The sequence below is a fragment of the Vipera berus genome (genome assembly GCF_964194415.1).
Source record: "Vipera berus genome assembly, chromosome: 6".
In the NCBI taxonomy this organism is placed as follows: Eukaryota; Metazoa; Chordata; class Lepidosauria; order Squamata; family Viperidae; genus Vipera; species Vipera berus.
This window is the reverse complement of record NC_138208.1, coordinates 48,925,619-48,941,925: the sequence shown is the minus strand read 5'-3', so window position 1 is coordinate 48,941,925 and position 16,307 is coordinate 48,925,619. Positions and strand designations below refer to the sequence as shown.

The 16,307-nt window shown below is 38.2% G+C and overlaps 1 protein-coding gene across 1 annotated transcript in view; it reads right to left on the bottom strand.

Moving 5' to 3' along the window:
- Positions 1-9,445: 9,445 nt before the first annotated feature.
- SYT1 (synaptotagmin 1) overlaps positions 9,446-16,307 on the bottom strand; it is a gene marked incomplete at its 3' end in the record, with an annotated part of 226,784 nt that continues 219,922 nt past the window's right edge. Inside the window, exons 8-9 of the mRNA XM_081331976.1 lie at positions 11,051-11,184; positions 9,446-9,652 (exon numbers count right to left, since the gene is read on the bottom strand). Of these exons, the coding sequence (XP_081188102.1) occupies positions 9,446-9,652; positions 11,051-11,184 (341 nt within the window). The remainder of the gene's footprint in view (positions 9,653-11,050; positions 11,185-16,307) is intronic.

Here is a 16,307-nt window from a genome sequence, read left to right as displayed (position 1 = left end):
GCATTTTAAATGTTTTCCCATTTAATACACTAATTAATCACACTTATTAGGTAACATTTTAGTTAGGATATAAATGTACAGCATTTTTTTTAACCTTCACTAATATCAATATAGCCCATAACTCTCCCCCCACCCCCTACAATTGACCCAATATGACCCAATTTGTTACTGGCTTCAATGAGAAAGTAAATATATTTAAGGAAGTGATTGAATCTGTCAAAGAAGCATAATCAAAAGAAAGTGATGGAAAACTGAAATGATTTTTTCCTAAAACGTTTTTTTTTAAAGGAGACATTTATTTGCTTCAACAAAATAATTTGGCCATTGAAAGTGACTGATTTGCTTCTTATATTGCTGCTGGATGGCACTGGAGAAGGATCTTTTCTGTATCTCCACCCTCATCCCCCCCACCCCAGCATTGGTGGGAGTACTTCCAGGCTCAATAGTCTGGAGATAGCTTGAAGACTTCATCAAAGGTTCCCAATAGGAAGACCTTCACCTTAAGGCTGGCATCTTCAGTATACACTGTGGGCAATTGCACTGTGTTTCTCAGACAAGAATAGCTGTCAGCATATGCCAGGGAACTTTACCGGTTGGACACTTTTGGCTTGCACTAAGACATTTCCTGTTGTCCCCACTGGTACAGCCCAGTTTGGGAGGCTCCCTCCATAATCCTGCAAGGGAAGATTCTGCAGAACTTTCATCTGTACTATAAGCCCTGTGAGATGAATTAGAGGTGCGTCAAGGGACAATAAAGCCAAGCAATATAGTTGCTTTGCTTAACTCGACTCAAAGCACTAATGCTGCTTCAAAGCTTTGCACAAGACCTACTTTTTCATATACCAACTTAATCTCTCTGCCAACTGCAGTGAAAAATCACAAATATGTTTCCAGACTATGCCCTTATTGATCTCCATGAATACTTATCACCATGGTGTGGTCTCCATATCTGTCCAGTGGCCAGTTACTGCTACCTCTCATTAGTATTTTTTTGCACTGTAAGGCTTTCAGAGGATTGACTGAAACTGCTTAAAGAAAAACTTTATTGTCACCTACTTTTTCTAAAAGGGATGCTTCCTACAGGCATGGCTCACATATCTAGCTGCCAGTAATTTCTGCAGTTGCAGGCACTACAGTTTGAATGAATGCAATAAAGTTGTTATGTATTTGATCTTGCTCATGTCTCATTTCCTGGGAGATGCTTATTAGATCCTGCATGCCTTGTCTCCAGTGCAGCTTCCTCCTCTTTATGTACTCCAAATGTCTGATGGAGGTCTCTGTGGATATCCCTGCAGTCAGGAAGAACTGTTTGGTTTTATGGAAATTCCTGCTTGACTTACAGTAAAGCCTTTGCAAATTTTAGCTTCAACATCCAAATGTCATGGCTAATCATGATGAATAAATGTAACAACAGAATCTTTACATTGAATATAATAAAGATTTGTTCAAGATGATTTTTACTTCAGTGAGAAGTTTAATTTATAATTAGCCATCTTGTTGGAAATTTCTGTTGAGATTTGTTGTACTAAAACAGGATGGCCAGCTGTACTGGCACATAGAGTTATAAACATAGGCATACAGAAGTGATGAGGCTCCTTATAAGAGCTCTCACTAAGACGTAATTTGGATTTTCTTTTGAAAATTAGGCATCTGGTCTGACACTTTAAAAAAAGAATGCCACTGCAAACATAAAGCAGCAAACCAGCAGGTATTAGAAAATATAAATTATTTTTCCTGTTTAGCGTAAATTAAAAGCAATGAGTGAATCTTGATATGAAAGGCATTTGAGAAATTTGGCTGTTTTTAAGTTGCTAAGTAAACTCAGCTGGGAAGAATATTTCTGTGCTAGCTGATTAGGGGCTGAACGAACTGAATAATATGGATATTTGCTTCTCTCTTTGTTTAGTGTAATGGCAATTATTTATAACTGTTTTCCTTATGATAGCCTAACTAATAGCAATAAGGCATATTTTGATTGACAACAATATATGAAAAAAATCATTTAAAGTCTGAAATATATCCTTGAAGTTATTTTGAAAAACTCCAGATCTAGGTATAGATGGGGAGATTCTGAACTGAAGTTGGAATATATTAATCGTAGTCAAGTCTAAAGATACAAAAAGAGTGGGAGTTGAAAGAATTAATAGTAACAGCATAGACCTGAGTTGGGAGTAAATTAGGCCGTTAAAATATTTAGAAAGCATAATTTATTCTTTAAGTCATTACTTATAAATATGCTTAGGATGGCATTAACTAAACCACCATTATATAAATATGCATACTTTTATTATTGGGAAGTTGGAAAAGCACATTTAAAATCACTGCATTGTTTGATGATAAAGTTAGACTGTGAAAACACTGCTCAATAATGCTTTCTGTACAGAATTTTGAGGAAGGCATCTGTTGTTTCATTTCCACCAATGAGCTGACTGATGCTCTTCAAAAGTACATTTAGCCTTCAAAGAGGCTGCCACTAGCCTCTACCACTAATAGAGTGGACTATTACATTCACAATCATAAAAGACCAAAAAGATCCTTGGTTCTGTTAAATTATTAATTCAACAATAACCTTTCCAGTAGTGATCAGTCAATATTCTCAAAAATGGGGAAGCAAAGCGTGAAGGCAATAATCCTCTTTCATTCTTTGCTCCAATAGTTAACATTCATAACTTCTCTTTATTGTATTTATTCAAAAGTAAAAAAAAGCTATGATCACTGAACTCTGTACAATGCCTAGCTTCTCCAATTTGTCAATATAAGGCTGCTTTAAATTTAATTCGGAGACCTCTCTCCCTACCAGCACTATAAATGTGCACATTTATATGTGACATGCTTTTATGTGTGTTTGTTTTTTGTGTATATGCATGTGTGTGTGTGTGTGTGTGTGTGTAGCATGTGCCTAAATGTGTAGATTTCCTGTCTTCCTGCTCTTGCATCTAGCTGTATTAAGTCTAGGGCAAATTATTGTTCCCTTGATAATTTTCTCTGCAAGTTGGAACATTAATGAAGTAGATTTATAGCTTGTATGGATAGCTTGCTTACTATTCAAATGAACTTGAACAATTGCAAAGCACTTTTCAAAATTTGAGTAGAACATATATGGCATCGTCAAGATGCAAAGAGACATAAGGCGAGGCCAATATACTGTATACTGCTCAGTGTTGAGCTACTTGATCCTCCACCTGATGGTTTGTGCTAGGGATTTATATAACAGAAAATGTGTCTATTTTGAATCTACTCACAATTGATCTATTTACAGTCTTAGGTCTAGCTTTGAAAAATGCTAGAATTGATATTGATATAATCTGGGTATTCTGATAGAGTGGGCTTTGGTCAATCAACGGTTAAACATTTTTTTGCTCCAATTAACTAACACAGCTAATTTCTCTTGTGCTTGTTAAATTTTAGCTTATCAATTAGCACTTCACTTTATCTTGTCATGACCATTAGGCTGCAGTTTTGTATTCTCTTTAGACATTAATGTCTAATCAAGATCTGTTGAATTAAAGGCTGACAGTGAATTTATTAGAATCTTACAATCTGTCTACCTATGCTTCAGTAATCTTATCCCTTTGCTTGCAGTAAGCTTTTGTTGCTTTTTTCTTGACTTTGATGTGTTAAAAGGATTGTCATTCTTTAATAGTTTTAGCAATGGAATTATTTCTTTGGTTACTTTGTCAGCAGTACATTTATTCCCCTCCAATCTGCTACCGGAGTTTGTTTTATAGTTTTAATTAGGACAAATTGCTTCCTGGATTTTGGTTTAAAATAATTTATTTTATTTTATTTTATTTAAATTTATATACCGCCCTATTCCCGTAGGACTCAGGGCGGTTTACAGGGAAAATTAAAAGTTAAAATACATCACATACAATTAAAATCGATTAAAACTAAGATTAAATTAATCCCTGAACTTAACTAAAACCCCATTAATTAAATAATTAAAACACCTCAGTCTGGGCCAGACAGCTCAAAAAAACAAGTTTTCAAGTCCCTACGAAATGAGCGAAGGTCGGGGGCGGTCCTAAGCTCCGTGGGAAGCTGGTTCCAAAGAGCCGGCGCGCCCACAGAGAACGCCCTTCCCCTGGGAATAACCCACAGGCATTCCTTAACCGGCGGTACCCTAAGAAGGCCCTCCCTGTGGGAGCGCACAGGACGATGGGAAGTTGATGCCGGCAGCAGGTGTTCCCTTAGATAATCCGGACCCAAGCCATTTAGAGCTTTATAGGTCATTACCAGCACCTTGAATCTCACCCGGAGGGCAACCGGAAGCCAATGCAGCTCACGGAGAAGAGGTGTTACACGGGAGTATCGGGAAACTCCCATAACAACTCGCGCAGCTGCATTCTGCACCAGCTGAAGCCTCCGAGTGGTCCTCAAGGGCAGCCCCATGTAGTCTAGCCGGGAGGTCACAAGTGCATGGGTGACTGTGCGTAGGGCATCTTGGTCCAGATAGGGCCGCAACTGGCGCACCAGACGAAGCTGGGCAAAAGCCCCCCTGGTCACGGCTCCTATATGATCTTCAAAATTGAGCCGTGAATCCAAGAGGACGCCCAACTTGCGAGCCCTATTGACGGGGGGGGTAACACCTCACCCCCCATCATTAGTAGTGGAGCAAACTGGTTTATCCGAGATGCCGATATGCACAGCCACTCAGTCTTGGCAGGACTGAGTCGAAGCCTGTTTCTCCCCATCCAAACCCGGACCGCTTCCAGGCAACGGGACATCACGTCGAGTGGATCACTGGGTTGGTTCGGGGTGGAAAGAAAAAGTTGGGTATCATCAGCGTACTGATGATACCCCACCCCGAAACCACGAATGAGCTCGCCCAGCGGTTTCATGTAGATGTTGAACAGGAGGGGAGAGAGGACCGACCCCTGAGGGACTCCACAAACAAGAGACCTCGGGGCGGACCTCTGCCCTCCTGTCAACACCGACTGCGAGCGGCCCAGGAGGTAGGAGAACCACCGTAAAACGGTGCCCCCCACTCCCAACCCACTGAGACACTGCAGTAGGATACCATGGTCGATGGTATCGAAAGCCGCTGAGAGATCTAAAAGGACTAGGACAGAGGAACATCCCCTGTCCCGAGCCCGCCAGAGATTATTCACCAGTGCAACCAATGCCGTCTCCGTGCTGTACCCGGGCCTGAAACCCGATTGGTACGGGTCCAGATAATCAGTTTCCTCCAGGAACAGAGGAAGCTGATGTGCCACCACACTCTCAACAACCTTCGCCAAAAAGCGAATGCCTTGATTCTCTTTAGGTATGGGAATGAATAATTTTTATACTGATTTTATATTTTAGAATCTATTACAGATTCTACTGTATGTCTGAGTTATTCTTTGTATGCTTTCAATAGCAATAGCACTTAGACTTATATACCACTTCATAGTGCTTTACAGCCCTCTCTAAACTGTTTTATTGTCCTTATTTTACTGACTTTGAAAAGATGGAAGGCTGAGTTAACCTGAGGTGGTCAGGAGCAAACAATACTGCATACTAAGCACTTTGCCACCACGGCTCAAGCAATTTACAATCAAGTAGAAAATGTTAACCTATGGGGAGGCAAGACATCATAAACCTGCACCTTTACTAATACATTTTATTAAAAGATAATATTTCATGAGCTCAGATTTATAAATTGGAAAAGGTGCTACTCAACCAAGGTGTTTCATTGTATAGTATGTATGTCTTTCCTTTTTCTGTTTGTATGTACATTCAAAGCCAGGGAATATTTGTGTAAAAAATATGTGCCCATGCACCTAAGTTCTCAGTTGTGAAGATGTAGGCATTCTCATGGCCTTTGGAATAGTTCGTATAGTAGTTGGACACTGCTTAAAGCTATATGAATGCACAAAGACAACGTCTTACTATTAATGACAGCTTTTACTTCCACTTACTGAAGAACTGAGTTTTAAATAGTAAATTCTTTTGATGTAACAACTTACTAAGCCAGGAACCAACAACCATTTGGTTGTTCGGTGTTTGGTTGTCATTTTTATATTTTTTATTTTATATTTATATATCACATAGGTTTAATGTTATGTGAAGAGAGCCAGTTTGGTATAATAGTTAAAGCATCAGGCTAGAAATCAGGAGATTGTGAGTTCTAGTCCCATCTTAGGCACAAAGTGAAATGGAAGACCTTGGGCCAGTCACTTTCTCCCAGCCCTAGGAAGGAGGCAATGTCAATTCACTTCTGGAAAACCTCGCCAAGAAAACTGCATGTACTTGTCCAGGCAGTCTCCAAGAACTGGATGTGATTGAACAGGAGAAAAAATAAATAAAGAGGGTTTTTTTAGTTTGTTTTTTGTTGTATGCCATCCAGAATCACATTATTTGAGATGGGCGGCTTTATAAATCTAGGCTTTACAAATACAAATAAATAAATAATGCTGATAACACTTGAGGCATCAACAGGAAATAAAACATTTTATTGGATATTGTGTAGTATGTATGTTTTATTTAACAACACCTGGAAAACTCTACTGTGGGATTCACTACACAAAAGTGAAACAAAAGATAAACCACCTTCATCAAAACTAAATGTAAAATACAGCTAATCTTGTCAGCTCGTGGGTCACGAGCAATATGGCAGGATAGAACACCCCAAACGTTTCTACAAGATACAGAGGAAAAACCCCACACATAGAAACACTCAAGCAGGCAGTAAATATACACAAAGGCAACTAGGATCTTTCTACAGCATCAGATTCTAATACTTTACACAGCTTTGTCAGGAAGGTACATGTGGCTTCTTTTGAGGATGAAAATGTCATCTTGGTCAAATAGCAGACTTTTCTGCTAAAAATGATGGAACATTACAAACCAATTCCACAGTGACATTCATTCTGGCAGTGTAAAAAGAGAATCAATTTAGAATACCTTCACACAATGAATCAATTCTGGTAGCTTCAGCCTGAAATTTCTCTCCCATTATGCTGATCAACTAAAAGAAGTTACAGTAGAACTGAACCCTCTGTGTTTAGGCTCATTCTCTTTGAGAATTGGTGGTTGTATACAATTACAAAAGGACCCTCTTAGATATAGTTCAACTTATCTGATTCAATTATGCCTTTTCCTCTTTGATGTAGAATGGTGTTTCTCAATGTCAGCAACTTTAAGATGTGTGGACTTCAACACCCAGAATTCCCCTGGCTGGGGAATTCTGGAAGTTGAGGTTCGCACATCTTAAAGTTGCTTAGGTTGAAAAACGCTCATGTAGAGAATAGAAAGAGCACCAGAATAAATAAATGTTGCTCCTTGTGGAAAGTTAAATAGAAACTGGATTAAATTGTCACAATCCATTTGTGGCTTGTGAGTTCAATTCTCTAAATTTCATAAGTAACATGCCAGCTTAGAGCTCTGAAAAAGGAGATCTGTCATAAAAAAAACACGACTGGGGATGCCTTTTTTCTTAAAAAAGAAAACTATATTTTGTAAATATTTCTGAGGAAATCCCACACTTACCACCAAAAGTTGTTTTTTTTAATGGGAAGGGTGGGGAATGCCTTCTTGGATTTTTTATTTTTATTTTTGGTGCTTAGTGTTACTGAAAATAGAACCTGTGTTTCAACATATCAAAATATATTTACAATCTTTTAAATAAATATGCAGCATTTAAATAAATTAATGAAAGGGGTCTCCAAGGAAGAAACCCCAGTTGCAAAAATAATGCTCCGATGCGACACAAGGAAATAATATAAGCTAAAGTGACCATTGGTCTTGTCTGAAGGACAGCCTTTTTACCATCAACCTGGGGAGAGATGTGGAATATTGCACAGTGTCGACAAAATGCTGTGTTGTCAGTCCATTCTATATGATGCCTTGTCCTGTGCATAGCTCTTCAGTTCTGAATTGGTCCATAGCTATAAGAACATCTTGTGCTATGCAATCCTTCGGCAGTGCAGTAGAAGGGAATGGCAGTATTTTTACAATATCACTACAGAATAAATTGATTGCTATCCACTGAGAGAACTACAGTTTCTAAGCACACACGGCAGTCACAGTGATACACAGAGCAGTCTTTTAAAGACGCTTATGGAATGACTAAATAGCTTCATAATTGTGCCATTTACTACATAGTAACATTGAAAACATTTAAAAACTCCTCCTGAAACGAGCATCTAGTGTACATAAGAGGTTGCTTCAGTTTGCTAGAACTTGTTCTTTGTTTTGTTTCACTTTTTTTAAAGGACAAATTAAAACTTATTAGTACAAATAGTATATAAAAGGTCACTAGCTGTTATCTTTTGGCTTGCTTTGAAGTGCATTCAGAAATATGGCTAATTTTTTGTCCTCTTTTGATGGGATTGTACAATACTGTCTCGTCACCATGAAACTACTTTTGTATAATAAACACACACGGCTGTGATTTTTTTTTTGTTTTGCTTTAAAAAATATTCTGCATTCCTTCTCATCTGGCTTAGTATAATAAAATATTTTGTTACAAAGTCTAATGTGCAAACTCATTAGAATTAGAGAATGTGAGAGCACAAATGGGATTCACAGTATGCAAATTCGTATAAAGGTGATAAAAGGAGAGCTACTTGTCTTCAAGTATATATGTTTGCCATGGGTTAGAGCAGGGCGGCGGCGGCAGCTGCTACATAACCCTGAAATGATTCCCACACATAGTTTATATGGTGCTATGTGTAATATTTCATGCTCCCACCTCCCTCCCGTGATGCAACTGTACCTTCATTTCTCAGTGTAAAGCCATGATTTCAGTTTGTTTATACACACATATATATACAGAGAGAGAAAGAGGAAAAAAAGTGATATATCAGCTTCTGCTATGCTTCCTAGAAGTCAGTCCTGCTTAGATCATGCAAAATTGCCCACAAGGAAAGTCTACCAGTGGATTCATTCCTTCAGGAACATACCTTGATATTGTAATGGTTTAGTTGAAAGCTCAGATTTAAGTTGTCCTTTAAGATGTCAGTGTAACACTACTAGTGCCTTACAAGTTGGAATTTTTGCTGGAATGCAGACAATAGTAACCCTATAATATAATTATCAGCTCTCCTATATCTCAGTCAATTTACATAATTTAAAATATAACATCTTATTAAAAACATCTAGATATACACAGATTAGGAAACGTTTACGACAAACAAATAAACGGACTAGAAATAAATTTTTAGATACTGGTATGTACAACTGTGTGGTACAATAAATAATTTCTGTCATGCTCTATCTACACATATTGCTTAAAAGAAGAGTAGATCTGAGGGCAGTGGTGAGATGGAGTGCCTTATAGGGCTTTTTCTACATTAAAGTTGTGCAAATTAAAACAAGAGTAGAAGTACCACTGATCTGTGTTGGGGATGCATGGCTGGAAATAAAAGGACCCATATTACTGAGGTATTTACAGATACTGGCTAAAGAGCACTATATGGGCAAATGCAGAAAGGCCTTCTTTTCACATTTCACTTTCTTCCTACTTCTTGACAGCAAGCATGGCATCTACTTCTTCCTCTGGTTGTAAGGTATGCCACTGTGCAATGGGTCGCCTTGGGTTGGCCAACATGTCTGACCAATGTCGCAGCTCCGCACCAGTGCTGTTGTAGCCCACGAAGACTTTGCCAATGGCATCATTCTTGCCAATCTTGTCATAGTCCAAAACAGTCACAACAATTTGCACTTTCTAAACAATGGGGAGAGAACAAAGCAAGGTTAAAAAATGCAAATCCATACACTTTGCTGCGGAGGTTGTCAGAGCTAACACAATCCATGTGGTAAGTGGGCAGCAATATATGAGAAGTTCAGATCTGGTTTACCTTGGTTTTCCTGCAGCCTCCTAGGAATTATATTCTATAAATCCCTCTCGAAAAATCTTATCACTGGCAGTTTTTCAGTTATATAACTGAGCCTCTTCTTATATTATAATTTCTTTCTAAACTGGATACTGAAAAAGTTGCAATAATCTTGCCTGGGATGGTGCCAATGCTTCAGTAATGAGATTGCACTGCCAAATCCCTCTTCTTAAATATTTATGTACTGGCAATGTAAGTCTTATGGTTGAGCACAGAGAGACATATTTTTAAATCAAAACTCTGTGTTTAAATCAACAGATACAATATGAACGGATGAATCTCCCTGCAGTCTGTTGTAACAATGCTTCAGCCCCAGTGGCTTGGTGAAATTGTGCTAAAGAAGACAAGCACCCTTATCACTTCATTTATATATCAAACTGGAAAGTTAAGTTGTAATCCTATAAATAGGGATGGACAGCCCTGCTTTTCTGCCAAGTGCCGCATTCCCTTGAGACAGTGGTGGGATTCAGCCAGTTCGCACCAGTTTGGTAGAACGGGTACCTAATTTTTTTGTTGCCCAGCCCCAAAATGGACTTCTGGAAGTGGCTTCCACACAGAGAACTGGTTGTTCACATATTTGAATCACACCGCTGCCTTGAGAGTAATTTATAGAGGACCATATGCCGAAAGTGACTGAGATTTAAGGAAGCAAGAGAAGAGCCACACACAAAGATGGATGACCACTTTTTTATTTCCTAAGCTTTTTGATGTTTCTTTTTTTGTCTTCTGTTTTATCTCATATTTCTTTTTCTGTTTACTTCCAGAGGGCTTTTGAAATGAGATAAAAGCACAGAACTAAGCTGAGTACTCTGGACTGCCAAAACCTATTATTTAGTTATGTATCTTATTATAAGTATGGTTTTAGTTATGCAGTTTAGGAGAAGAAATTTATAATTATTACTGTTCTGCCTTTAAATAATTTTGATTTGTTAATATTAATCAAATCATCTGAAAGAATGGAAAACAACAAAACTGATTTTATCCTGAACTGCTGGAATAAAATCACCATTGAATTTTCTATTTAGCACCCATTGCTACTTAATAAAGTACTCATTATGTGTTGCCTGTTTGAAGAACTGAGGTTCCTAAGTATTGTATTATTCATTTTTTACCTTTTGTAGCTTTCTCTCGTTTCACCCATGCAGGACTATTGTATAGGTATTAATGAAGGTTTCTGAGAAGAGGAGCAGAATTTTAAGGTGAACAAGGACTTGCAAGTTTGATATTACCTGGATTTGCTCAAATGGTACTTCAAAGCTGAATGATTCATTGTAATAAGGATTCAGAGTGTTCTTCTTAATTGTTGTCTTCTTCTTCTTCAACCGTTTTCCATTCTGCATCAGATGAATTTTCACATAGGGATCTAAACAACAACAGAAACAAGTTTTTCAGAAATTTAAAGCCCTACAAGGCATAGGGGCAGGCTGCCTATGGAATCGTCTTTGTCCCATTAAATCAGCCCATTCCACTTGGTCAGGTAGGGAAGGTATATAAAACCTCAGAAAACATATATATATATTAATCCCATTTATATCCCGCCCTTCTCTGAAGACTCAGGGCGGCTTACAACCTAAGCACAAATCAATGTGCTTAGCAATAGCCTTCATTCTATGTATATGCCTGCTTATTAGGGCTTTCGGCCTCCCCCCAAGCGGCATTATTACAAAGTCAGCTTATTGCCCCCAACAATCTGGGTCCTCATTTTACCTACCTCGGAAGGATGGAAGGCTGAGTCAACCTTGAGCCTGGTGGGACTCGAACCTGCACTAATTGCAGGCAGCTGGTGTTACTTAAGGAGGCATTAGCCCACTGCTCCACCAAGGACTGTCCCCATCAGTTAAAGAACTCCAACTGGAACTCCGATCTTCTCTGCTGTTGCTCCTGCCCTGTGGAATATTCCAGCGCCCCCCCCCTCTCCTGGTCTTCCAGAAAGAGGTTAAAACATGGCTCTGCAGCCTTGCATGGGGAGCCCAGAGGAGCATGGAGCTACGGGGTTGGTTAGCACCCTGAAAGCCTTCCCTTCACCTTTTCATTAATTTTTAACTGTGTTTTAATTATTCTTGCCTTTTTTTAATTTTACTTTTTTATACTATGTTTATGTTTTAAAATCTTATTGTACACTGCCCCGAGTCCCTCTGTGATGGGGGTATCCAAAATGTGATTAAAAAAAAAATTAAAAAAATGTTGGCTAATGCAGTGAGTATTTTAATGAGAATGAGATAGTAACAAAATAAGCAGGAAACTGATCCAAGTGTTTTTTGAAATATGCAAGTCTTATGCTACTATCAAAACCTGTATAATGATTACCCAGCAACTATCAAGATAGGGTAATTTTGTCAAGTGATGATACAGTGCACTGAATATTGCACATTATGAGAGGAGACTTTTTCTTTATAGTGTATGCTAAAGTATTGTTATTGAAGATTACTTCACATTGTAGATGTGTTCATTAACACAGAATTTTTATATTTTCCTTAACTGTTTGTGTGTGTCTTTGTATGTGTGATGTGTGCATAACAATCACTAGGATTAGACAGATTCATAGAGAAACAGGGCACTCAAATTTGATTCTAACATGACTACAGGTAGAATTTCCATACTGTAAATGGTGGTGGTATTCAAGCTATCTAACAAAAAATACAAACCCTAGAGGAATAGCAATTTGCATCCTACCTTAAGATAAATGTTCTTAAAGATACCTGTCTAGATCCTATTGGAAAATAAGAGTCTTGGACTAAAATAAATCCATTGTTCATTAGCTCAAACAAAACAAGTTACCTAACATTATAGCACAGCAGCCACGATTTAGCAGAGTGCAGGACAAGTTCTAGGAAAGAATATATTTGCACAGGCTCTCTCTGTGGTTCAGGTCTGGTACTTTAACATAGCTAATTCTTGCTATTTAATGATCTCTGGGTCATCAGTGCACCATTCCTCCTTTGGTCTTGGTGGTCCTATTGTTTACAAAAAGTTTAATGTTAGCACAGACATCCCATTTCATGCTATCATGTTCATTGTGCTCTTTCTGATAATCCAGTTTTGCTCTGAACAACAAAAGGGAAAGAGAGTTCCTGTGGACATGCACATTTAAATGTAAACCACAGTTTAAAACATTTTTTTAAATTTATTTTAATTCCATTTATATCCCGCCTTTCTCCGAAGACTCAGGGCGGCTTACAAGCTTAGCAGTAGCCTTCATTCTATGTATATGCCTGCTTATTAGGGCTTTCACACACCCCCCAAGCGGCATTATTACAAAGTCAGCTTAATTGCCCCCAACAATCTGGGTACTCATTTTACCTACCTCGGAAGGATGGAAGGCTGAGTCAACCTTGAGCCTGGTGGGATGCGAACCTGCACTAATTGCAGGCAGCTGGTGTTACTTAAGGAGGCATTAGCCCACTGCTCCACCAAGAGCCTTGGTGGCTATTTAGCTCCTTTGACTTAGTATGGTCTGTGGCTGACATAAAAGACAGGAAAAAAATAGCTATATTTAGGCAGAAAGGTTTTAAGGATTCATCTGTTCTTTATCTTTATGGAGTTTGGGATAGGAAATCTAGATTACCAAAAACTATATGACCACTACAAGTGGAAGTTGCAAATGGAAGTTGAAGAACACCATATGGCTGTAAATGTAGGCAGATTGCTGAGCAGCCAAACTTTGATCATATGACCACAGATGTGCTGCAACAGCCATAACCTCAAGGACCAGGCATCAGTACCATTTCTTCAGCAATGTCAATGTAACTTCAAATGCTCACTGAATAAATAGATATTAAGTGAGGTCTATCTGTACTCCCAAGTTTTTTTTTAAAAAAAAATCAACCCCAAAACATTTTTTCTGTATAACTACTAATAGTTGCCTCAATTTCAATTAACTAATAATAAATTACTAATAGGTTTGCATTAACCAATGGCAGACATACAGTATTTTCTAAGCTATATTTCATTATTCTTGTCCTAGTTCCTAATCCAGCAATCAAACATTTTTTTATGAAAAGGCCACTATATTAATTGCTTAAACAGAAATTGTAAACGGTATCCAAAATTTATGATGGTTAAGTAAATCAGGAATGGAGATCAACTGATTAATGCATTCACATTTAAAGAAGAGGATAAAAATAATTTAAATCTACATAACAAGACAGCATGTCAATTGTCAATTGGATGGACAGGAGGAATATGTAAAGTGATTATAATAATTGATAATTAATTATTAATAATTAATCTGGGTGAGATTCAAGGTGCTGGCGATGACCTATAAAGCCCTAAATGGCGAGGGTCCGGGATATCTGAGGGAACACCTGCTGCCGGCATCGAGCTCCCTTCGTCCAGTGTGCTCCCACAGGGAGGGTCTTCTCAGGGCGCCGCCGGTAAAAGATTGCCAGCGGATAACACCCAGGGGGAGGGCCTTCTCAGTGGGTGCGCCTGCCCTTTGGAACCAGCTGTCAGTGGAGCTTAGGACTGCCCCCGACCTCCGTTCATTCCGCCGGGACCTGAAGACCTGGCTCTTCGAGCTCTCTGGCCCAGGCTGAGAATCTTAATTTTAATTTTAATTGGGGTTTTTATTTGTTCAGGGATTGATATAATTTTTTTAATTGTTTTTAACTTTTGTATTTTTTGTTTTTAATCACCCTGTAAACCGCCCTGAGTCCTACGGGAAAGGGCGGTATATAAATACAATAAAATAAATAAATAAATAAATAAATAAATAAATAAATAAATAAATAAATAAATAAATATTGCAATGTTAGGAGTCTGTGTCCAGGCAATCAGTGCACTTGTACTGATTGTTGTTTACCCTCTTTTCTCTTCTTTTCTTTTCTCTTTATCACACTAAATTTGGACAAATCAGCTTTTGAAACAGACTCCTGCTGAAGCACTGGGCTATCCCTGAACAGTAGCAGAAGTAAGCCACACAGCCAGCTAATAAGGAAAAGAAATCTAAAATTCTGAAATCACTGAAATCTCTTGAGTGCAGCCACTGGCCGTTAGTGCTAGTGATCTCTTTGAAAGGTTGGTGCTTCTGGTCGTCCTGATGAGGCACTCCCTACTATATTGTAATGAGAAGGACTTGGCTTTTCATTATAGCTCTATCCTAAGGAGAAGGAGAGTTGAGTGAAACATATTGCTCCTTCAGTTGCTCTAATTAACATTCAACACATGGAAGGCTGGCAGAAGATGAAAAATTCACAATTAGTATTGTGCATTACTGATTTTACAAGACTATCTCAAGGGAGGACTAATAGAGAAGCTTTTAAAAACAGTGCAACTGACATGCTTTGTCTTACTGCCATTTAATGGCAAACAATGTCAGTTCATTACTTAGAGGCAAACAAAAGACTTGTGTCTCAATTGAAATGAAAGCTGAGGTATATGTACAGAAATCTTGATCTCAGAACCGTCACTGCTCATTTACAAAATGTGTCTCCAATATCCATAGCAAGTGGCTTTGTGGACAAGAGAGATTTAATTTAGAAAATAATGAACAAACTTCTTGATGTGATAGGCAAGTGAAAAATGAAGTGTTTTGTAGGCAGTAGCACAGTTACATGAATTATGCATCAGAAGCATCAAATGTACATGGATAAGGTAGAGTCTGTGGATGCATCAGGAGAGAATTAAGTATTCCTTCAAACAAAAGCTTGAGTGACAGAACTTTTAATGTGGAAACTAAACTATATATAGTTAGGTATTATATGTTTTTACATTCTCTTCTTCAGAAATAGAAAAACCTATTCTCATGAATAGTCACTTGGGCAGAATACTAAAGAAAGACAGTGAAAGTGAATGGCAACGCTAGGACACAATGATTATACATTGAATGCAAAGATACTGATCTTTAATAAAGGTGTGCAAGCCCTGTGGGCTGATATATATAGTTCAAGTAATATACTGAAGTACATTCTGCAGCTCCTATTTGTTTGTATTTTGAGGGGAAGAAGTAAGGGTTGATATTCATAAATCTTCCATCTTATTAGAAAAAGAATTGCTCTGCAGATTAGTACTGTTGTAATATAGTGAACAAATACTGGAAAAAGTAGTTTAATAAGAAACTATCTTATAATTTTCTTGCTGCTTTGCCTGGTTGTGAAAAATTCTTAGGGCTTAGGGCTCAACTATGTACTATCTTGATGGCATAATTTTGTATTCAAGTGAATACAAAATAAGCTTTGCAAACTGCCAGGACAGGCTTCCAAATTCAGAAGGTGTTCCTAGTATAAAGGTTTAATCTTTGGTATTCCAATGTGGTTCCCACCCAGTTTTGAACTCACATTGTAATCTCTTTCACTCACTCTCTTTTGCTATGCAGACTGGAAATCTATCTGCATATAAACACTGAAGGCATATGATCTGGGCCTGAAAATTAGGGTGTAGGGGAAATGTGTGTACTTTGATCATTACAACATAGTTGTAGACAAAAATATATTTCTGATGGTACTTGGCTTATCCAAGTTAGTCTAAACCACGGGTCGGCAACCCGCG